Source organism: Schistocerca piceifrons, chromosome 2, assembly GCF_021461385.2.
Source record: "Schistocerca piceifrons isolate TAMUIC-IGC-003096 chromosome 2, iqSchPice1.1, whole genome shotgun sequence".
Classification (NCBI taxonomy): Eukaryota; Metazoa; Arthropoda; class Insecta; order Orthoptera; family Acrididae; genus Schistocerca; species Schistocerca piceifrons.
In genome coordinates this window covers 252,519,006-252,543,365 of record NC_060139.1, presented here as the reverse complement: position 1 = coordinate 252,543,365, position 24,360 = coordinate 252,519,006, and the positions used below count along the sequence as shown (strand labels likewise).

The following is a 24,360-nucleotide window of genomic DNA, read 5'->3' as shown; positions in this document are numbered from 1 at the left end:
GACCTCGATCCCATATTGCAGATGTGAGTGTATTAACCCATAATACACTTGTTTAAGGACAAGGGGAGCTATTATATTTGCAAGACGTTTTAGTAAGTAAATATTACTAGAAACCTTTTTACAGGTGGAGCCGATATGCTCTTTCCAAGTGAGATGTTCATCAATCAATATGCCTAAAAACTTATGTTTGTCAGATGTTTCAATTGTAGAAAGTGATTGAGTATGAGTATTATTAAAATGTAGCAAGAACCTTATTACTACAGTCTTGTCCTTATTCAGTGTAAGCTTATTCACTGTTAGATATTCTGTGATCATTTCAAAGTCTCTTTGTTGCTTTGGAATGCTGCCTGCTCTGTACAGCCCCAGCTAATAAAAGATGTATCATCAGCACTAGTTTGGAGTTTTGTGACTGCGTTATATCATTAATATATGCTATAAACAAGAATGGTCCAAGTGTACTTACTTGGGGAATGCCATAATTGAGAGTTCGGTATGCTGACTTTACTCTTTGGATCTTACTTTCATTCTTATAATTTAGTTTTGTGCACTGTCTTCTATCAAGGAGCTAAGAACTTAGTAACTGGCAGAAGTAAAGCTGTGAGTACCGGGCGTGAGTCGTGCTTCGGTAGCTCAGTTGGTAGAGCACTTGCCCGCGAAAGGCATAGGTCCCGAGTTCGAGTCTCGGTCGGGCACTCAGTTTTAATCTGCCAGGAAGTTTCAATTTTGTAATTGTTTAACTTAAAACTACGAGCCTCTTCAGACTTGCATTCAAGTTCATTCACAATATATATGTGTGGTTTACATTCTCCTAGAATTTCGTCAATTTGCTCTATTTTGTTAGTAATGTACTGAACATTCTGAAACATTATTTTACATTTTTCATCTTTCTTGATGCAGTCAGTAAAGCTCTCGCCTTCGTGTGTGCGCACTGAAGGCCGATTTACACTAAAAAAGGAATGTCAGTTTCACTCGAAAGAAAACTATTTTTATATATGCGGCTACTGAGTTCAATCTTTTCAGTGATCAATATGCTTACTTTCTCACAAAGAAAACGCTTACCCTCACAGTTCAGATGCAGTCTGTGTTTAGTATGCATGCCCTTATCTAGTGTGCTTATGTCTAGAATTGATCATTTTTCGTAACTTGAACACAATAATTTAATCCTGGCATTTGTTTTTCTAATCTCTTTGTTTACACAAGAGTTGTACATTAAGTTGTGTCAGTGCGGGATGGTAGCAACAATAGTGTTTTTTGATTTGTTTCGGTCCAGAAATTTAGACTAACCTCCAATACACGAATCGGCTTCATTACAAGCCACATCATTTGAACCTGCAATACAGGCAACGAAGTCATTGTCATGCGACATTTTGCCATCTAAAGATGTGTTTATTACAATGTTATTTGTTTTTGTACTTGGCTTCACCACATTACTTACTTGGATATTTTGATTAACACTTTGTAGAATCTCAGCCAGCTTTCTTCCATGACTGTCAGCAAACAAGAGTACGTTGCACTTCGTGGCGGAGTTCAGAGTGGAGTTGCTGCTACCTTCACATTGCTTATTAAGTTTGTTAACAGGCTTTTTTCCATCTGATTCTACCCTTTCACTGCTTTAACGATTTTTGAAGCGTATGTCACTACTTTTAGTCGCTGGCAGTCGTTTTCCGCTGCATTCATCTTTCTCCCACTGGTTTGTTTTCTTGGTCACACACTCTTTACATAGTTCGTCATCCTTATTGCAGTCATTACTACTAGAATACATGCCGCAGGGACAAACTGTTAATCAATCATACTATTGAAACGTGTTGCGACATCTGCAAGAAAATGTGAGAAGGAAACAGCCTGAAATGTGGCAAGAAAATTCATGACTCTTGAATTACAATAGCGCACCTCCACATTCATCCCTGTTGATGCATAACTCTTGAAAAAAAAAATCACAGTGCTGCTTCATCCTCTGTACTCTCCAGATCTGGTCTCTGTGGGCCTTTTTTTTATTTCCAAAGTTGAAAACCCCACTGAAAGGATGAAGATTTGCAACGATAGATGAGATAGAAAATTTGCTGACGGTGCTTAGTGCGACCAGCAAGTGGCATACTGAGACTGCTTCCAGAAGTGGAAATGGCATTGGGAGCAGTATATCCATTGTGGACAAGAGTATTTCAAAGGAGACCATGCACACTAAGTAAACGGTAAGCGTGGAAAAATTTGTGGACAAAGTTTCTGAATTCTTTGAACAAACTTTGTATATCAGCCACATTTGCATTTAGAATCACTGCAACTCTTAGGGAGAAACAAGTCAGTAAGTTGACATATTTTGCACATTTTCATTCAATAATATCATATGTTACAATGTTCTGGGGTGACTCATATTTAAGAAAGAAAGTCTCAAAAACATAATGTAAGCAAGTGGTGCTCACCCATGATCATCTTGTAGACATCTAGTTAAGGAGTTGAGGATTTTGACAACTTCTTCATAGTATATTTCTTCATTCATGAAATTTCATGTAAATAATTCACTGCAATTCAAAAGGCACTATGATGCACAGAATTGCAATATCAAAACGAAATACACATAAAATACTGTACATTAAGGTTGTCTTGAGCATGCAAAAAAGATTGATTACTTACCCAGTGGTATAATATGTCTGACAGACAGCAGAGTAAAATTTGAAAACAAACTGAAAAAGTTTCTACTTTGCAACTTCTTCTATTCCACAGAAGAAATTCTATTCTAATGTTTAAATGGTGGTGGGTAAGAATTAATAACTTCCCAGAACCTATCCCCTTAATTCATTTCCCTCCTCACCCCTTTGACTCTCCACACACCCATCTCCTATGTGCTCTCCAAAATCCACAAACCCAACAATTCTGGATGCCCCATTGTAACTGTTTATTGTGCACCCACCAAAAGAATTTCAGCTCTCATTGGCCAGCACTTACAACCAATTGCTCGCAGTCTAGCCTCCTGTGTCAAAGATACCAGCCACTTTCTTCATCGCCTCTCCACCATCACCACCCCTTCTGCTGGATCTCTACTTATGAGTATTACCATTGACACCACCTCCAAAACACCAACATCCCTCATGCACATGGTCTTACTACTATTGAACACTACTTTTCCTAACGTCTTACAGTTTTCCGTAATTCCTTCATGAAAGAAGATGAAGTAAATATTCCAGAATTCGAAACCAGAACAGCTGTTAGCATGAGGGACATAAAAGTAGATATCTTAGGTGTTGTGAAAAAACGCAAATCACTTAAGAAAGGCAAGTCTTACGGTCCAGATGGTATACCGATCAGGTTCCTTTCAGAGTATGCAGACACAATAGTGCCTTTCTTAGCTATCATATACAACTGCTCACTTGACGAAAGGTCTGTTCCTGAAGACTGGAAAGTAGCACAGGTCACACCAATATTCAAGAAATGAAACATGAGTAACCCATTGAATTACAGATCCGTATCACTGACCTCAATTTGCAGTATGATTTTGGAGCATATACTGTACTCGAACATTATGAATCACCTTAAATAAAATGACTTATTGATACATAACCAACACGGATTCAGAAAATATCATTCTTGTGCAACACAGCTAGCTCATTATTCCCATGAAGTAATGAGTGCTGTTGACAAGGGAGCTCAGATCTCAGATTGATTCCATATTCCTATATTTCCAGAAGACTTTTGATAGCGTTCCTCACAAGTGACTATTAATGAAATTGTGTGCATATGGAGTATCATCTCAGTTGTTTAACTGGATTCGTGATTTCCTCTCAGAGAGGTCACAGTTTGTAGTGACGGTAAATCATCGAGTAGAACAGAAGTGATATCTGGTGTCCCTCAAGGTCACTACCCCTACTGTTCCTGATTTACATATTTACAGAAATGATCTAGTTGATAATCTGAGCAGCCCCCTTAGATTGTTTGCAGATGATGCTGTAATTTACTGTCTAGTAAAATCAACAGACGATCAATTCCAATTACAAAATGATGTAGAGAGAATATCTGTATGGTGTGAAAAGTGGCAATTGGCACTAAACAAAGAAAAGTGCGAAGTAATCCATATAGGTACTAAAAGAAATCGAATAAATTTTGGGTATACGATAAATCACACAAATCTAAGGGCTATCAATTTGACTAAATACCTAGGAATTACAATTACGAGCAACTGAAATTGGAAAGACCACATAGATAATATTGTGGGGAAGGCGAAACAAAGACTGCACTTTGTTGGCAGAACACTTAGAAGATGTGACAAACCCACTAAAGAGACAGCCTACATTACACTTGTCCATTCTTTGCTGGAATATTGCTGCACGGTGTGGGATCCCTACCAGGTAGGATTGATGGAGGGCATCGAAAAGGTGCAAAGAAGGGCAGCCCGTTTCGTGTTATCGTGCAATTGGGGTGAGAGTGTCACTGGTAAGATACCCGAGTTGGGGTGGCAGTCACTGAAACAAAGGCGGTTTTCTTTGTGGCGAGACCTATTTATGAAATTTCAATCACCAACTTTCTCTTCCAAATGCGAAAATATTTTGTTGACACCTGCCTACATAGGGAGAAATGATCATCATAATAAAATAAGAGAAATCAGAGCTTGAACGGAAAGATTTAGGTGTTCCTTTTTTCCACGCGCCATTCAAGAGTGGAATGGTAGAGAAATAGTATGAAAATGGTTTGATGAACCCTCTGCCAGGCACTTAAGTGTGAATTGCAGAGTAACCATGTAGATGTAGATGTAGATGTCTTTCAGACTCCAAACCCAATACCTCAGACCTCAAACCATCCTAACAGAATCCTAACTCACAACTACTTCTGCTTTCAAAAGAAGGTATACTGACAAATCCAAGGCCATGGGCTCCTGCATGGCACCCTCCTATGCTAACCCATTTATGGGCCATCTAGGGGAGACCTTCCTAGACTCCTAAAATGCTAAACCCCTAGCCTGGTTCTGGTTCGTTGAAGATATCTTCATGATCTTGGCTCAGGGCCAAGACATCCTGTCCTCATTCCTTCTTAACCTCAGCACATTGTCTCCATCTGCTTCAACTAGTCCTCCTCAATCCACTGTGTCACCATCCTGGACATTGACCTGTTCCTCTCAGATAGTTCTAGCTACACCATTGTCAACATTAAACTTACCAATCACCAACAGTACCTCCATTTCAACAGCTGTCATCACTTCCACATGAAAAAATCCCTTCTATACAGACCGGCCACCCACTAACATTGTTTCTGGAGTGACAAGAACTCCCTTGTCCAGTACGCTGAGGGTCTCGCCAAAGCCTTCACAGACAGGCATTATCCCCAAGACCTAATCCACAAACAGATATCCCATGCCATTTCAACACACACCCTAAATCCTACCACCACCCCAACGAACAAGCTACAAAGGAGTGTCCCTTTCATCACCCAGTACCACCCTGGATTGGAGCAATGGAACCACATCCTTTGCCAAGGCTTTCATTACATATCATCATGCCCTGAAATGAGGGACATTCCACCAAAGATCCTTGCCACTTCGCCTAAAGTGGTATTCTGCCACCCAACCAACCTCCACAACTTCCTAGTCCATTCCTATGCAACTCCCAATCCCAAACCTTTGCCACAGGGGTCATATCCCTGTGGAAGATCCAGGTGCAAGACCTGCCCAATCTGTCCAACCAGCACATCCTATTCTAGTCCCGTCACAGGCTTATCCCATCCCCATCAGAGGTTGGGCCACCAGTGAAAGCAACCATATCATATACCAGCTCTGCTGCAATAATTGCGCAGCAGCTTTTTCTATTGGTATGAGTACCATGCAGCTGTCCACCAGGATGAATGGCCACCCCCCAAACTGTGCGAAGAGCAGAGTAGACCACCCTGTGACACAACATGCAGCTGAACATAAGGATTTCAGTGGCTGCTTCACTACCCGAGTCATATGGACCTTCTCTTCCACCACCAGCTTTTCTGAACTGCGCAGATGGAGTTCTCCTTACAACACATTCTCTGCTCCTGAAATTATTCTGGCCTCAACCTATGGTAACCTACTGTCCCGAAACCCTCCACACAACAGTTTCCACCCCCTATGTCCTATCACTTCCTCTCTTTTGTCGTCTGTCACTCTCTTCATGTGCTGCCCTCTGCCAACACTCCTGCCTGTCTTTCCCCTTCCCTACTCCACTCTTTTTTTTTCTATCCGTTTCCCCCTTCCTACCTCCCTGCCCCACAGCCTCTTGATGCTGCACCTGTTGTAATCCTAGCCCCTGTACTCTCCACCAGACAGCATTCTTCTCCCTCCACCCATCCCCCCCACCCACCCACACCCTGCTACCTCTTCCCCTTCATTGTCCCCTCCAGACTGCTGCTTCGATTCTACGAGACATTTGCATTCTGGTCTGAGCTGACACCCTGTTATCCCTTCTCCTTCAATGTCCCCTCCAGACTGCTGCTTCGACTGTACGAGACATTTGCATTCTGGTCTGAGCTGACACCCTGTTATCCCTTCCCCTACATTGTCCCCTCCAGACTGCTGCTTTGATTGTACAAGACATTTGCATTCTGGTCTGAGCTGACATCCTGCTATCCCTTCCACTTCATTGTCCCCTAAGAATGCTACTGTGTTTCAACAAGACATTTGCATTCTGGTCTGAGCTGCCAGACATGGTCATGTTTGTGTGAGGTGCACCTTTGTGAAATTGTGTGTGTGTGTGTGTGTGTGTGTGTGTGTGTGTGTGTGTGTGTGTGTTTCCTTTTCTGAAGAAGGCTATGATCTAAGGTTAATTCATAAGTGTCTTTTCGTTGTGCCTGTCTTCAACTCAGTGCATCATCTTTATGGTAGCATTTTATGTTTTCCTTATATTGTTTACTCACATCTGTATCTTTAATAATAATAATAATAATAATAATACACTTTGTAAATGTTCAACATGTACCCATATTTACAAATTAATTGGTTATGTGAATGTATAATGGCTCGTTCCACATTATGGTTTGTCATGAAAATGGTCCGTGCAACGTGAAACTAACTAACTTGTACGTGAGTCGCACATGGTGATGCACAAAACATACCTTGACACTGGACAATTCATAGTATAGTGTGATAGTTTGATGATATGAGGCAATATGATAAGAATTTACAAAACATGATTTTACATACTAATTATTTATTACAGTTTTATTTTAATTTGATGTTCCTCTCACATGTAAACAAAACAAGTGTCTGGTTGATATAGTTATGTATTACAACTTACTACGAGGTCATTACAGTTTCTCATTTGCCTCCCTCTCTCTCTAAAACAAACACACACACACACACACACACACACACACACACACACACACACACACGTAAAGCAGAGCACACAGTTTGCATAGTTGCAGATGGTATAAACATGAAGCTTTTTTGCAAATATTTTAAATTGGTGTCTACTTCTTTTACAAAAATTTTTCCTGCAATCACTTTCATATTCTTTTTCCACACATGTGAACAAAAATTTAGGTACAGTGTGAAAGCAATGATCAAGCAAGAAGGTTTCAGATTCTTGTTATGCAAAGTCAGAGACTTCCTGTCTTTTGTTTGTGATAGCAGACTGTTGTAAAGATTGATGCCTTGGTTAATTTATGAATTTTTAAAGGCAGAAGTATGCATTTTTTGAACATGGAGTTTCATTTTCTGTCTTGTAGCATAATCATGGACATTCATAATTTTGATGAACTTTGCAGTATTACTTTTTATAGGCTTACACATTTCTAGTATGTAGAGACTACCAAGAAGTAGAATGAGTGATATTTGGAAGAGAGGTCTGCAGATGTCAGTTGGCTTTCCCCTGTCCGTTATTTTTACAGGCCTCTTCTGGGTGAAGAAAATTTCTGATCTGTGTGTGGAGTCTCTTCACATTATGGTACCATACTGCATTACACTATGAAATTTTGCATAGTAAGCAGTGAAAACAGTCTCTGGGCTTGTTCAGTGTTTGAGGGTGTGTAAGTCGTAGCACACTTTTTTCAATTTATTATTAGTTCTGATGATATGAGTTTGCCATTTTAAGTTGTCCTGGATCCACAGGCCTAAAAATCTTGTTACTGGTGTGGAGGATATTTCAGAGCCATGTAATTTCATATCCATTGTAAATTTCCTGATTCTTGGGTGGAAGTTTGGGAAGTGGTTTTCTTTGTGTTGACTATACGGATACTCCTGGAAATGAATCACTCAACTGAACTGCACTTTCAGTTATGGCCTCGTGGAGTTCATGATCATTTCTGCTGATAATGGGTACGCTACATTATCTGCAAAGAGTGCATTGGTAGTGGCACTGATGTTTAGCGATAAGTCATTTATGTAAAGAAGGAACAGAACTGATCCATATTTGAACCTTGGGTCATCCCTTGTACAGTATCTCCATAGTTGGAGTGATACATTTTGATATGTCCTTGATAGTTGTTACTTTTTGTTTCCTGTTTATGAAATATGAGCTGAACCAATTTAGAGGAATACCTCTAATGCTGTATAGGTGCAGTTGGTGTATTAGAGTTTTGTGGTCTGTGATGTCAAATTTCTTTGGACAAACCAAGGAAGATCCTAATTGCTTTTTGTTTTTTGTCTAGAGCATGTAGGGTGCAGTGTACATACTCACATATAGTAGTTGTCGTGGATTTGTTTTTCCTGAAACTGTGCTGAGCATCAGAGAAGCTTTAGCTCCTTTCCAGAAGATTACATCAGCTTTGATAAATTAATCTCTGCAGAAATTTACCAAACATAGGTAACATTGATATGGGTCTAAAGTTTTCCACATTATTTTGTTCACCTTTCTTAAACACTGGGATAACATAGATTTCGCCACTTTCATACAGTCAAGGAATGTACCTTTCATCAGTGATGAATTGTGCACATTAGAGAATGGGGCAACTATTTTAATTATGCCATTCTTAATGATAAAATCTGGAATGTCATCAGTTCTAGGTAACAGTTTATTTTTAAGGCTCTTGGTGCGTAATATAATCTCTCTCTCTCTCTCTCTCTCTCTCTCTCTCTCTCTCTCTCTCTCTCTCACACACACACACACACACACACACACACACTCACATTCACACTTATTCACTCCCTCCCTCCCTCCCTCCCTCCAACTCTGTTCTACAACTTACATATATGTTTATCTGATTGAAGATGTTTACTTTTAGCAAAATTGTTTCTGTTCAATATTTTTTTGAACTTAAGAATGTTCCCTAATGAAGCAGATTGTTAACTTACTGGAATTTTTGTTTATTTATTGCAGGCATATGTGGATACCACCAACCCACTTGTATCAAATACAGCTACAGGACATGATGTTAAGGCTGTAGAATTTCTTTCGGAACAGTTGAAGGGGACCTGCAGTCTTACTTTAGATGATATCAAAAGTATTGCAGCTGTTAAAGACAATAACACATTTGCCCAAGAACTGTTAAAGATCATTAATGAAAAACCTTCACTTGAGACTGCTGATATAATGGCATCCAACAACACTCCAAATTCTGAGTTGAGAAACATAGAGACAGGAAACAGAATAAGTGCTCGTGGCACAAAGTATGACTTTGAGTTGAGGGATCTTGAAGGAGGAAATGGTATACTCAATGAATCAGGTAAAGCTGTACCTGAAATTAGCTCTTTGGCTACAGGGAGACCTGATTATGAATTTCTGATTGTTTCATCTAATGAAAACAAGATTTCTGGAAAAATTAAACCTTATGTTGAGTCAACAAATCAATTTCAGTTGGATAGTACTTTCTCTGATGATCAGGAGCTTTGTTTACACCAGCCTTCATCGTCTTTAAATGCAGTTGTTGTGCCTGAGGATGGAAACAGTTACCAGCTCATACTCAATGAAAACTGTTCAGAAGGGAGTGGAAAGGAATTAGAATGTACCTCATTATCATTAAGTAAATGTTATTCAGACAAAGTAGCAGAGAGTGTCATAAATATGTTGGAAACTGACTGGGAACTGGTCACTGGATCTGATGATGATTCGTCAGCCCTCATGGGAATGGTTCCTTCATCTGATAAAAATGATAAATCTGCATCCACAAATATCACATCTTCAAGCTTGACAAAATGTTCACCAGAAGGAGATAAGTTTCCTTTTAATCTTCATGAGGTCTCATATCCTTCTGAAATAATTCAGACTCCAAAAAATAAAAATCAGATGAGTGACATAGATTGTAGCAGTACGAAATTTATGGAAAGCAGTAGTGGCCATGAAGAACAGCCTGGACTTATCGCAGTGAGCTTTAGCCTGGATGATGTTGCTATGATGCCATCTGATGGGTCATGTACAAATTATATGTTTAACTTGAATAACACCTCTGGTAAAGAAGAATTAATAAGTTTCAGTGCAAATAATATGTCATTTGAAGAAAAGGAACACAATTCTCAGTGTAATGATAAAGGTACCAATTCTGATGTAGTCAAATTAAAGAGTGTCACAGAACAGATAGGAAAAAATACTCAAGATTTGTCTGCTGTACACAGTGAACCAGTTAGATGTGTTTCAAGTGTTTCCCTGAAAATTACTGAGGAAGATCACCAACATAGTACTGTGAACAGAGATGTCCCAGACTTTGTAACACCAAAGGAAGATTTGAGTCATCCGCAAGAACATTCTTCTCAACACGACTCTGCTGGTGTGGAAACTGCAAGTGAAAACTATGGCAATGTGAGTGATAACCAAATGAAACAGAATCCAAAAGATATTGTAACATCCTCTCTGTCTTTTGTACCAGAAGAGAAAAAGTGTCATCTGAATAGTGCAGAGGATCATTTTGATTCATCAAATCAGTCATTCTTTGAGGCAGTATTTGATCTTGGAATTACTTCGAATTGCCTAGAAAAGTTTCCCAAAAATGATGAACAGCCAAGTGATATTAGAAGTAATTCATTAATGAAGGACTTAGACACAGTATTGCTTGGTGACAATGTACAGGACAGTCAGGTAGGCTATGTTTTAAAATGTGATATTTTAATTTTGACATGTTACTCTTAAATCTAATTTCAGTTGGAAAGTACTTAATGCTTTTGAAATTCTACAGACACATTACTGGTTGGAGAAAATGGGATGGCCTGTCAGATAAGTTTTATTCTGTTTTATATGTGATGTTCAGAATTTTGATTAGTTGTTCTTGCATCACATTTTTGGGGAATGGTGAGCAAATATTATATCACAGGGCTTAACACTATACAGTTTTAAGATGCTGCTTATTGATAATGATACTGGCTTTGACATCTGTTTTACCACTACATAATTCTTTGAAAAATTGCATAAGATATATGTCTTCCATCGCATATAGTGTCTAATGCATTGAGACTATTAGAATGGAATAATACAAAGGTTGGCTGTGTAAATCCACAAGAATCTTTTAAACCACATAAAAATTTTATTTTTCATCTTCTCACAATATTTATGTATATTTATTATGTATTTGTTATTATAAAATAAAAATTGTAATACCAGAATGAATGTGAAAGTAAGTGATATGTTGTTCAAAGTGAAAAAAGTAATTCTGGCTGAAATAATTTTCCTAAGAATAACTATGAGCAGATACGAGGTACTGAGAATCCTTATCATGTTGACACTGCATGTCATGAAGGCAGTAATTAGGCATCACAAAACAATAGTCCCATCATAGCTCTATAGCACTTTGGGTTTACAGTGGAAATGCAGCTGTATGGTATTACATTTCAGCTCAAAACTGATGATTTGGCAGATTTAATTGAATAAATAAAAATTATTTATGTGTGAAATATATGAATTCTTCTCAGGAGGTCAGAGCCCTGTGATTACGCTGTTACTGGGAGATCAGGTGGTAATGTGTTGATAGTTTACCACAGGTTTATTACTACAGACTACCGTATGTTACCAGGTTGACCTGTGAGCTGTGCATATGTGATAAGTGATTTTGGTGTTTTGTACTTCCTATTAGGCATTAGTGTGAAACCCACAGTGGTAGCAGAAACATGTACACAAAAGTTATCAGACTGGGACTGTAAAGCATTCCATAAACTTGTTAACAGATCTGTTTTACACACTTCTTTTGGACTACTAATCAGTATTCACCTGACTGGCATAGTGTGTCAGTTGACTTTCAAAGTGGTGTGAAGTGACTTCTTCAAAAACTGGCATTAAATATGAACATTGCCTTGTTCCCAGCATTTTACCATTTGTCTACTGAAATTGTATGTTTTCAACTTATATTGTATTGTTAGCTGTAGGCCATGCATGGGAAGAAAACCTTAAAGTAAGTCTAAGTTTTACCTTGTATATGGCACAATTGGCCAGGAGACCCCATCTGAAGTTTTTCAGCTAACTGGTGCAAGTCTTTCTATTTGACACCACTTTGGTGATTTGCCTGTCAATGAAGATGAGACGAAGTGATGTGGACAACACAAGCACCCAGTCTCTGGACAAAGAAAATCACTCATTCAGCCAAGAATTGAACTTGGGTCCCCAGAGAGTCTAGAGGCAAGGACACTGACCAATAGACTACCTTATATATGAATCTTGTTTACTGTGATAAGATCTGGAAGGAGCAAGTACAGTTCAGCTGTCCTAATTTGCTATTTCTTGTATGACATGCAGAAACTTATCACATATTCCGTCTGTAATCACCTGAAGCAGGTTGAAACTCCTGTCTGGCCCTCGAGATATAGATTTTCTATGGCTTTCTTCAATCACTTGAGGTGATTGGTCAAATTGTCCCACCAGCAAGGACACAACCACTGTAGTCCATTTTAGTTAGTGCACCTTCCCTAATGATGTGAATTTGTTTAACTCTGAACTGTTGAGCAGACAAAGTTGAACCATCCTTCTAGTTCTTGCACCACTCCTAACATCAGATAAGTTTTTTTCCTTTAATGCATTCTTTTTTGTAGATAGCACATATATGACAATCACACAAAATAGCTACTTTCATATTCAAGCAGGAATTTATAGAATTTTATTATGCACAGAGTAATTTCCCAAGTACTGAAGACAGTAGTACAGTTGGTTTAACTGAAAATAATTTTCCAAAAGAAATATTCAAAACTTAAGATGCGTCAAAAACATGTGGAGATGAAATCTGCAGTGAGCTAATAGATGTTTCTGGCTGAATTGCTGTGACTCATTTTATAGCCCTCATTCTTCTATCATCCATAAGCAGTTTGTTTTCTTCAAAAACGTCATATTTCAAGAATTATTCATAATCAAAGTTCTCTTGTTCTAAAGTATTCAAATGTTAACTTGTGACTGTTTTCCAAATTTAGTCCCATAGTTTAATGCCCCTGATTTTCTTATTCCAAAAATACCCACCTCTACTAGAAGAACTTGTTAGTTTGGTGATTTCTTGGTTTGGAAAATTACATTATTTTACAGCTTTTGCTGGGCTCTGGGAACCACTGTGGAAGTAAAAATTTATTTATCTGAAATAGTATGTATAATTTTGAATTTTTTAATAATTCAGGTCATAGTTAAACCAACTTGCTCTTTTCCTTTTTACCATTCTGTGTTCTCTGATTTTGCTCTCTTTCATCTTATTAAGTAATGCATCAAATCAAATTTTTATTTTTAGTTTTTCACCTGTCATGAAGTTAGTGTGCAGGACAATGATTGAGCCAGTAACCATTTGTAATGTTAATAACTATTAAAGTCAGTCGTTAGTCATCAAAATGTTAATATTTCTGTGTCATCATCAGTTAGTCTGCGGTTAGATGTTCAAATATATCCTTAATTGTGAATCAGTCATGAGTTTGCAACAACATTAGTTAGTTGGCAGACATTTAGCAATTATGAATCAGTGTGTGGGAAAATTATCTATGTATATCATATTTGTGTATCTTTGATCTGATCTGCCACCAATGAAATGTGAGACTTTGTTAATAAGTGTAGCTTACCAATCTGGCTTAAATATTGAGATTCATTATTGCTAATTGGCTAATCATCATAAAAGTAAAATTGTTTTTCAATGAATAACAAGAAATAGAAAATTATTTGTTGCACTGTAGTGTTGGTTCGTTAACTGATGACAGTTAAAGCAATTAATAGCAGGATAGTTTACATCTGTCTTTAAGAATCTGCCGGTTCAGTTTCTTCTTCATCTCTGTGACACTGTCCTATGGATTAAACAAATCTGTGACCATTCATGCTGGCCTTCTCTTTATAAGTTAAATATCCCCCATTTGTCCTATTTGGTGTGGGTCCCACACACTTGAAGAATATCCTAGCATGGGTCACATGAGCGATTTGTAAGCAATCTCATTTGTGGACTGATTGCATTTCCCCAGTATGCTACCAATAAACTGCAATCTACACCTGCTTTGCACACGGTTGAGCCTATGTGATCATTCCACTTCATATCCCTACAAAGTGTCACACCAACGTATTTGTATGAGTTGGCTGATTCCAGCTGTGACTCATAGATATTGCAGGCATAGGATACATCATCTTTTTCATTTTGTGAAGTGCAGAGTTTTAAATTTCTGAACATTTAGAGCAAGTTTCCAATCTCTGCACCACTTTGAAGTCTTATCAAGATCTGACTGAATATTAATGCAGCTCCTTTCAGACACTGCTTCATTACACATAACTGCATAATCTTCAAAAAGTCTGTCATTAATATACAAACAAGGGTCCCAACACACTTCCCTGGGGCACACCTGAAATTACTCCTACGTCTGATGATGACTTTTCATGCGAGATAACATGCATCCTCCCTACCAAAAAGGCCTCAATCCAGACAGAAATTTCATTTTGTGCCCTATATAATCATACTTTTGGCAGTAAGCTTAGGTGTGGTACTGTGTTAAATGATTTTCAGAAATAAAAAAATACTGTGCCTACCTATATGCCTTGATCCATAGCTTTCCGTTTCTCATGTGAGAAAAGTGTGAATTGGGTTTCACATGATCTATGTATAAAGAATTTGTGCTGTTTGGCATGTAGGAGGTCATTCTGTTTGAGATACCTCATTATGTTTGAGCTCGGAATATATTCTAAGATTCTACAGCAAATCAGTGTCAAGGATATTGGATGGTAGTTTTGTGGATCACTTATGCTACCCTTCTTGTAGATGGGTGTGACCTGTGCTTTTTTCCAACTACTGGTCACAGTTTTTTGTTCGAAGGATCTGTTATGGGTTGTAGTTAGAAGAGGGGCTAACTCAGCTTCAAATTCTGTGTAGAATTGGATAGGGATTCCATCGGGCTCTGGTGCTTTGCTTAATTTTAACGATTTCAGCTGTTTCTCAACACTTATTCCACTTATCTTTCCAGTGGTATGAGGACTAAATTGGGGCAATCCTCCTGCATTTTCCTTTTTAAAGGAACAAATGAAAACTGAGTTAAGCATTTCAGCTGTTACTTTGCTACCCTCAGTTTCAGTTCCTGTCTCATTCGCTAGGGACTGCACACTAACTTTGGTTGCATTAATAGCCTAGCAGCCTTTACATATGAACAGAATTTCTTTGGGATTTGTGAAAGGTCATTCAATAGTATTCTACTACAGTAGTCATTGAAGGCTTCAAATGTTGCTCTCTTGACAGCCAAATGTGCTTCATTCAGCATCTCTCTATCTACAGTCCTATGCTTTGTCTTACACCTGTTATCCATTAGTCTCTGTTTTCTGAGAAGTTTCTGTACAGTGACTGCATACCATACCATGCAGTGTCCCTTCCATTATGAACTGTTCTACTTGGTACATACCTATCCAGTGCATGGGCAACTATTCTTATAACTTGAGTCATAGTTCCTCTACATGCTCCTGCTCTGTGGTGAAAGTTTCAAGTCCCTCATTGAGATATGACATTACTGATTTTCTTCTAGTTTACTGAACACTTATACCTTTCTGCTACAACCGCATCATGGTCACTGATACCAGTTTCAATGTGGACAACCTCAAAGAGATAAGATCCAATATATTTCCATCATTAATGAGGTTCTGAACTATGTCTTATAGATACTTTTCAGAGGAGACATTAATGTTTCACAAGATGTCTTATCACACCCACCAGTAACAAAATTGTAACTTTCTCAATTGATTGGTGGATGATTAAAGTATCCACCAATGATTACAGTATGATTGGGGAGCTTAAATGCAAGTGAACTGAGATTTTCTCTAAAGTTTTCAGTTACAACAGGACCACAAGTTAGTTTAAGCCTACAGCTGACAGTAACGGTACGAGTTTATCGCGGCATTCGTGAATGTTTGAAATTTCACAGTATATCACATTGATACTATTAGCAAAAGATTATGCATATATGGTCTCACAGAAAGGAAAATTCCAAAGCTGGTTTTTAGGTATAAATAAAAGTGCAAACTGCATGGATTTTTTTACTTTGCTGTTTCTATGCCACCTTCTGCACTGGCGTGCTGAAGATGAACACTGCAGCGTTAGTTTATCTCCATCAAAATTGCGAAAATGTGCTGCACAAACAAAGCAGGTGTTGTGCCTGTTGCACTTAACAGTGCCATTCTGAATACCAGCTGTTCTGCAATTACTAGGCATTATTCTACGCAGATATAGTAATAACCAGTTGTCTGATGGCCACCAGCAACTTACGGCTAAGGACAAACTCAATCATCTGAGTGCCAAACGTGACGTACCTCACACCACAACAGTAATGACTTCAAAGTTTCTTCACTACTTGTGCCATTTGAACATGACTCCCCCCTCTACCCACCTTTCCCCCCTCACCCCTCACAGCTCTCGCCCCTCCATACACACATCTATGTTAGCTTCACTGGTGTTACCTGGTAGGAACTGTCTCTCCACTTCACCTCCCTCACCCATTGTTCCCTTGACATCAGCCTCTACTAGTGTACTTCATCATCTGCCCCTTTCTGACCCTTGCCCTCAACCTTTCATTCCCTTTTTTGATACAATTACTTCCCTGTCCCATCATTGTACTATTATACTCTGCTTTCTTTCTTTCTTTCTCTCTCTCTCTCTCTCTCTCTCTCTCTCTCTCTCTCTCTCTCTCTCTCTCACTCTCTGTGCTACAGCATCCTCCTTTATTTGTACTACCTTCTTCCTCGCAATTGCCTTCCCCCTCTGTCTCCAAACACACACACACACACACACACACACACACACACACTTTTGTTGACTGATCCGTTCAATACCTTGTGAACTGTACAGAGATGGATCCATGATCTGAAAATGAATACGTAAACAAATAAATTGAATACTATAAGAACATTCAGTTTAAATGAATCATACTGACTCTCAGGTATGACTCAGAGATATGACCCTTAAAATACGACATGAGATTTCGCCAAATGAAGCACCTGAATAAGTGATACCACAGGTAGCCAATACAATGAGATACACTGTCCTTAATAAAGAAAGATTGTTGGCTTCTCGCCTACATTTTGTAAATGGTTGTCTCTTTCTTCTTCCACTTCATTTTATTTTTGTCTTCTAGTCATTATTTTTTAATTCAAAGTGTCTTTTTCTCTCTGCAGATCTCTTCAGATAAGAAGCAAGTTACAAGTGACTCAACTAAAAAGCATTATGTACTGGACACAGGTCCACCTTACAATTGTGATATCTGTGACAAAGAATTCCACAAGGCCATATACTTGTACAGGCATTTGAAGAAACATGCAGGAGAGTTTGTCTGTGTCTCATGCTTAACAGTAAGTGAGTTTATCAGAATTTTTTTCCTGTGTATTAGTATTTGATATTATGTTTTTGTTGTCTTCAATTCAGATATTGGTTTGATTCAGCTCTCCATGCTAGTCTGTTCTGTACAAGTGCAAGGTTATTCATTTCTGTGTAACTACAGCAACTTATGTCAGTTTGAATTAGTTTGTGGTATTGAGCCTTAGTCTCCCTTTAAATTTTGTATCCTGCTATTGTCCCCCCCCCCCCCCCCCCCACACACACACACACACACACACACACACACATTATCAAATTAGTTATTCCTGATGATGAAGGAAGGAAGGAAGATGAGGGTTTTGACAACAAGGGTGTTAGAGATAGAGTACAAGTGCTTTTTTATATTTTGTTTTAAGGGTCGGGAAGGGAATCATTGCCATCTCACTCAGACTGGTGCCTTAGGGTGTATCCTACGAAGTTATTCTCCAATTTTAAACTACACCCCATATAAATGTATTCAGAAAAGTGTTCCTACCACTTAAATTCATATTCACTTTTAATATTTTCCTCTTTTTTCAGGAAACCTTTTTTTACTTTTGCCAGTCTGCATTATAGATCCTGTATCCGTCTGTCACCGTCATTTTCTCTTGCCCATCTACTACTTTTAGTGTATCATTTCCTCATCTTACAACATCTTTTCAAGACACTATCCTTTCCATTCAACTGATCTTCCAAGTCATTTGTTATCTCTAGCAGAATTACAGTGTCATCAAAAGAACTTAGTTTTTTTCTCCCTTTCCATACCTCTCCTTTGTTTCCTTTAATGTTTGCTCTATGTACAGATTGAATAACAGAGGCTACTACCCTGCCTTCCATTAATGTCATTTTACTCCCTATATTTTATCCTGGTTAACTACAGAATTTCTGAGTGTATTCAAAGTACTGTGAAAACCTTTTCCTAAATCTACAAATGCTATAAATGTTTCTTTGTATTCTGTCAGTGTTTCTTCTTAGATAAGTTATTTGTATTGTCTTGCATGATCCTTCATTTCTCTGGCAACCAAACTGATTTTCTCCAGCCACAGCCATTGTTCCATTGTTCTGTTAGTATTTTGTGTCAGTATTTTGCAGCTATGATGTGTTAAATTAAAGACCTGCAGTCATAGGAGGACTAGTCCACTTGGCTAGTCTGCAGATTTGTCTGGCAGTGTGTGGCCACTGGCAACTATCTGATGAAATCTATCTGTTGTCCAGCTATTCATATGACAGTCTGCTGAAGGGGTATCAGTTTGCAGGTAGAGGCCTGGGTAAGCAGATGGCAGTCTGCTGGTGGAAATGATGAATCCAGGCCACAGGGCCACAGACCTGAACATTGACCCATTGCACTTGCGCACACCCCCTCCCCCCCTTTTACTATTTCATATCCCAAAGCTACCCAGTATTCATCTATTGCATTCCTGTTCCCTGTTTATGTTAGTCATTGCCTAATCCTCTCTTTGAAACTCAAATTATACAGGACCCATCTCCTTAACTTTATATGTTTTTGGAATTTCTTGAACTTTAGCATGTTTTTGTAACTAATAAATTATGGTCAAAGTCTACATATGCTCTTGGAAATGTTGTACAATTTAAGACATGGTTGTGTCATATAATCCATCTGAAGCCTTCTGCTGTTTCCAGATCCCTTTCATGATTCATAAACCAAGTGTTTGCAATGATAAAATTGTGATTTTTGTAAATTTCTTCCACGTGCATTCACCTGTCATTCCTTTCCTCCAGCCCATGCTCATGTATTATGTTGCTTTCTTTCCTTTTCTCTCTATCAAAATCCTGTGCTACAGTGGATTTAAATTTTCATCTCCCTTAATGTTCTGAATAATTTATTTGCCACATCATGTGTTTTTTGAATCTCTTACTCATCTATGGAGCTAGGAGGCAAGTATACTGATACAACTATTGTGGGTCATGGTTTGTGTCTGTTCTGGCTATTGTCATCCATTCACTCTGTTGTTCACAACAGGTCACACGTCATTGTTTTCTTGTTTATTATTAGACATACTACTTCATTACTACTAGTTGATTTGGATTGATAAACCTCAGGGCCTTGGTTTTTGGAGTGCTTGACATCATACAGTGAATAACAGAATTCACCTAACATGCTAATTTTTCATGTATTACATATCTGCACATTTCTTCCAAAAATATTCCTTTCTATGTGTAGTCGGAAAGCACTCACAAGTAATACTATCACATTCCATATCCATCTTCACCATTAATAGTTTCTACATCATAATATACTATATTAAATAACCTATCCTTCAATATTACCATTATTGCAACACTTTTTCTAGCAAGAGATATTCATAACGTTGAACATTTGGATCTGCATAAAGACATTCATGTTAGTGTAAACTGGCCCTGTCAGTGGCAATTATATGAGTAATTTCCGTGCAAAACTAAGCTTTTTGTCTAAAGATATATTTGAATTAGCACCTATTTATGTCAAAGACAGGAACTTTGACATTTCACACAAGGACCAGTAAACAAGTTAAGAGAAATTAGGGCTGATATGGAGGCATACTGGCAATCATTTTCCCTTACTACATTTGCAAATGGAAAATGAATGACTAGTAGCGCTATGAGGTACACTCCACCATGCACCATTTGGATTTCTTGTGGAGTATGTATGTACATTGAAGAGCCAAGGAAAGTGGTATACCTGCCTAATATCGTGTAAGTCCCCCGCAAGCGTGCAGAAGTGCCACAGCATGATGTGGTGTGGACTCCACTAATGTCTGAAGTAGTGCTGGAGGGAACTGACACCATGAATCCTGCAGGGCTGTCCATAAATCCATAAGAGTACAAGGGGGTGGAGATCTCTTCAGAAAAGCACATTGCAGTCATCTCAGATATGCTCAATAATGTACGTGTCACCTGTCAGAGTCATATCTAGATGTATCAGGGGTCTCATATCACACCAACTGCATACACCCCACACAATTACAGAGCCTCCAACAACTTGAACAATCCCCTGTTGACATGCAGGGTCCATGGACTTATGAGGTTGTTTCTGACTTGTCTGGCCAGGCAACATGTTTCCAGTCATCAACAGTCCAATGTCATCATTCACGGGCCCTGGAAAGGTGTAAAGCTTGGTGTTGGGCAGTCATAAAGAGTGCATGAGTGGTCCTTTGGCTCTGGAAGCCCATATTGATGTTTTGTTGAATGGTTCAGATGCTGACACTTGTTGATGGCCGAGCATTGATATTTTTAGCGATTTGCAGAAGGATTGCACTTCTACCACATTGAACAATTCTCTTCAGTCGTCATTGGTCCTGTTATTGCAGGATCTTTTTCGGGCCACAGAGGTGAGGAGATTTGATGTTTTACTGGATTCCTGATACCCATGGTACACTCATAAAATGGTCGTAAGGGAAAATTTCTACTTCATTGCTACCTCAGAGATGATGTATCCCGACACTCGTGCACCGGCTATAACACCACACCCCACTTAAGTCTTGATAACCTGCTGTTGTAGCAGCAGTAACCAATCTAACAACTGTGCCAGACACTTGTTGTCTTATATAGGCATTTCTGACCACAGCGCTATATTCTACCTGTTTACATATCTCTGTATTTGAATACATGTGCCTATACCAGTTTCTTTGTCACTTCAGTGTACTTGCAGATGTAGAACATAAAAACGACAAATATCAATGTTATAGATAAAAAAATATGCATAAGTTAGCATTATGATAATATTACTATATTTCCCATCAACTTGTCCCATAACCTTGGATAAATGACTGACAGAGATTAAGACCACCACCACCACCACCACCACCACTGTGGTTCACCTGAAGTCATCATTCCCCACGTTAATGATGTTGTATCATTGTGTACACTCCTTGCGTTTCTTCTTGTGACACTTCGCACCCATTTAGTTAGAATGAAAACCATTACTAGCAAGATATCTAACACTATAACATTTGAACTTCTCTAGGTGAATATTTTGAACTGCACAATCAAATGCTTTTGCAAAGTCATAGAAAATACAAGTTGGCAGTATTTTCTCATTTAAATTTGTATAATCTTATCCATAAATTGAAAAATCATGTGTTGTATAGAGAGATCCTTTTGATATACAAATTAAGACAGACAAAGTATTTTATTGAAGGTAAAATCTTGTAGGTCATTACACTGCATTGTATTCCTGCTGAAATTTCTTCTTTATTAATCAGTGTATCGATCTCTCTTTTGGGGTATTCTTTAGGACTCTATCTTTGTCTCCAGTTGGTTGTTAAGAAGATGCTTTGAGAGGAATATGACACAGCGTAACAACCCAGGTGGTCTTACCTTCAATGATAATGGCCATGAAAGCCTGCAGATTGAAACTGTGGGGTGGTGGGTTAATAATAATAATAATAATAATATCATATAATAATAAGTCATAGGTAATCATAAGTAGCAGGAAATATTAGAATATTTGAAGTATTGTTCGCCGTCTTTTACGACAGTCTGGAAACTATTTCTGTGGTCATCCACAAAGTGATGGAGAACATACTGATCATAGTTCCCAGTCTGAAAGTCCACATTCATGTCCAGCCCACTGAAAGAAATGTTTATATTCTCTATTTGCTCAGCAGGATCAGGACTATGATTATAAATGAAGATTTTGAGTTCTAATTGATAGATATATTTGGTAAAGCTTCACACGCACAACATTGCAGTATTCATTATGTTAATACTAATAATAAATCTCCCTATCCTAAACAGCACTATGAGCAGTTCAGAGGCTACTTCTACAGTAAGTTCCTATTAAATTGTCTTTTGTCCTGTCTTTGATATTCAAAATAATTGCTTGCCACTAAAGTGGAAAATAACTGTCACCACTTGCCATGCGGATTTGTTAACCTTACAGGTGGCACACTAACAGTAACAGTTACATCTGTGAAATCTATTAAGCGATCCAGGATGGTGTACAGTGCTCTTGATTTCACTTCCTATTTGTACCGAAAACATGAGTTTAATTGCAGTCTGGCGGTGATGTCATCTGAGGCATCCCGTGCTCTGGCATTTGACTGACGTGGATCGTACAGTGGCTGGGTGCAAAGTAAAGTCTTTTCAAAAATCTAAATGATCCAAGACGGTGTACAGCCTTCGTGAGTTCACTTTCTATTATTACTGAAAATATGCATCTCTTAACAGCCTGTCTCTAACATCATCCATGGCGTGCGCGCACTCTGGCGTTTGACTGATGCGGATCGTACGGTAGCTGAGTGTGAAGTGAAGTCTTGTCTTGCCCCTCGGGGTGTATTTATATACTGGCACAGCAGATGGCCAAGGGAACACCTGCTGTCATCCGCTCTACGCCCACTGTAGTAGCCTCTAAACAGCTGCTTTCTCAGCCCATAATATTTAGTGTCTTTGTAATTTTTGTATGAATGTAGTTAAGTTGGTTAAAATCACAGAAAAAGTTTTAGCTCACCTACATATAAACTTTGCGGTCTAGAATTTTTAGAATGGAGCTGACAGTAGAACATGACAGCTGAACTACAACTTTAAGAGATCTTATATTTGTTATTATTTACATCCAGGCCTTGAAACTTGTTATAGCTCTATTATTTAGTAGGTTTCATCATGTACTGCAACAAAAACTTCCTAACATTAATAAATACTTAACCTACTACAATTAAGGACATTTTAGTTCCAAATTTAGTTTTCAGTAAACTACTCGAAAACTAATAGAGGTAGCTCAGTGGGGTTACATAATTAATGTTTTTATACTAAACTGAAGCTTCATACAAATTTTCATATTTCTAAGTCTAATATTTATTTGAAATTTTTCTTAAAAATGCCTATTCTGACCGAAATATTGGGTTAATTGCATTGAGACTTGTACTAGTTAATTTTGACTACATCTGCACATTATGACCAGGTTTTGGGTTCCTAGCTTTGTTATTTAGCGTGACTTATTTTTTTCTTAAAATGATGTATTTAGGGAAATATATTTATCTGGTCAATCTGATATTTGACAGTTTAAACATTATACCAAAGCACATGCTGACAAAGTGTGGAAAAGCAACTTTACTTTTTAATTCCATTCTTAAATTGTGGTGCAATACTTGTGCGCTACGCATAGATGCGTTGTGGTGACGTGCGCTACTAGCAGTGAACTGGGGTTAGTCCTGGCACACTCACTCGCCTCTGTATCTCTCAAATGATGACAATGCTTGTTTCTCTACATCAAGAGTATTTCATTTTGGGATGTGTGTGTGTGTGTGTGTGTGTGTGTGTGTGTGTGTGTGTGTGATAAGCCTCTTCTTCTACCTTTGAGAAGGAGATAAGCAATGACACTGGCCGGTAATTGTTAACATCTGTTTTCTTGTGAAGGTATCTAACAAAAGCATATTTAATTCCATCTAGAAATATACCTGTGATAGTGATGTGTTGTGTATGTGACTGCATATATGTGGAGAATGGGATTTTAATAATTTACTTGTGATATTGTGAGTTCCATGAGAATTTTGGTTTTGAGGGAAGTAATTAAACTTTAAATTTTGTTAGAGTAGTTGTGATTTGGATGTGAATGAAACATGATGTGTCAACACAATGCAATGAAAATGAATAGCCCACAAATGTACATACACGCGAAATATATAGGTATACTTTTATGATGTTAGGACAGGTGTTCAGCCATGGCCTTAATGATGGAACCATCCCGGCATTTTCCTGAAATGAATAAGGAGAAACACAGAAAGCCTC

At 38.3% G+C, this 24,360-nt stretch overlaps 1 protein-coding gene across 4 annotated transcripts in view; it reads left to right on the top strand.

The window, feature by feature from the left end:
* LOC124774108 overlaps positions 1-24,360 on the top strand; it is a 261,535-nt gene that overhangs the window by 114,344 nt on the left and 122,831 nt on the right. For 3 of the 4 annotated variants that reach the window (XR_007015127.1, XM_047249456.1, XM_047249455.1), the window contains exons 9-10: positions 9,261-10,952; positions 17,457-17,630. Coding sequence is in view for 3 of the 4 variants with exons in the window: in XM_047249456.1 (XP_047105412.1) it covers positions 9,261-10,952; positions 17,457-17,630 (1,866 nt within the window). In the remaining variant the exon portion in view is untranslated. The remainder of the gene's footprint in view (positions 1-9,260; positions 10,953-17,456; positions 17,631-24,360) is intronic. The other variant, XM_047249457.1, reaches the window with a different exon arrangement.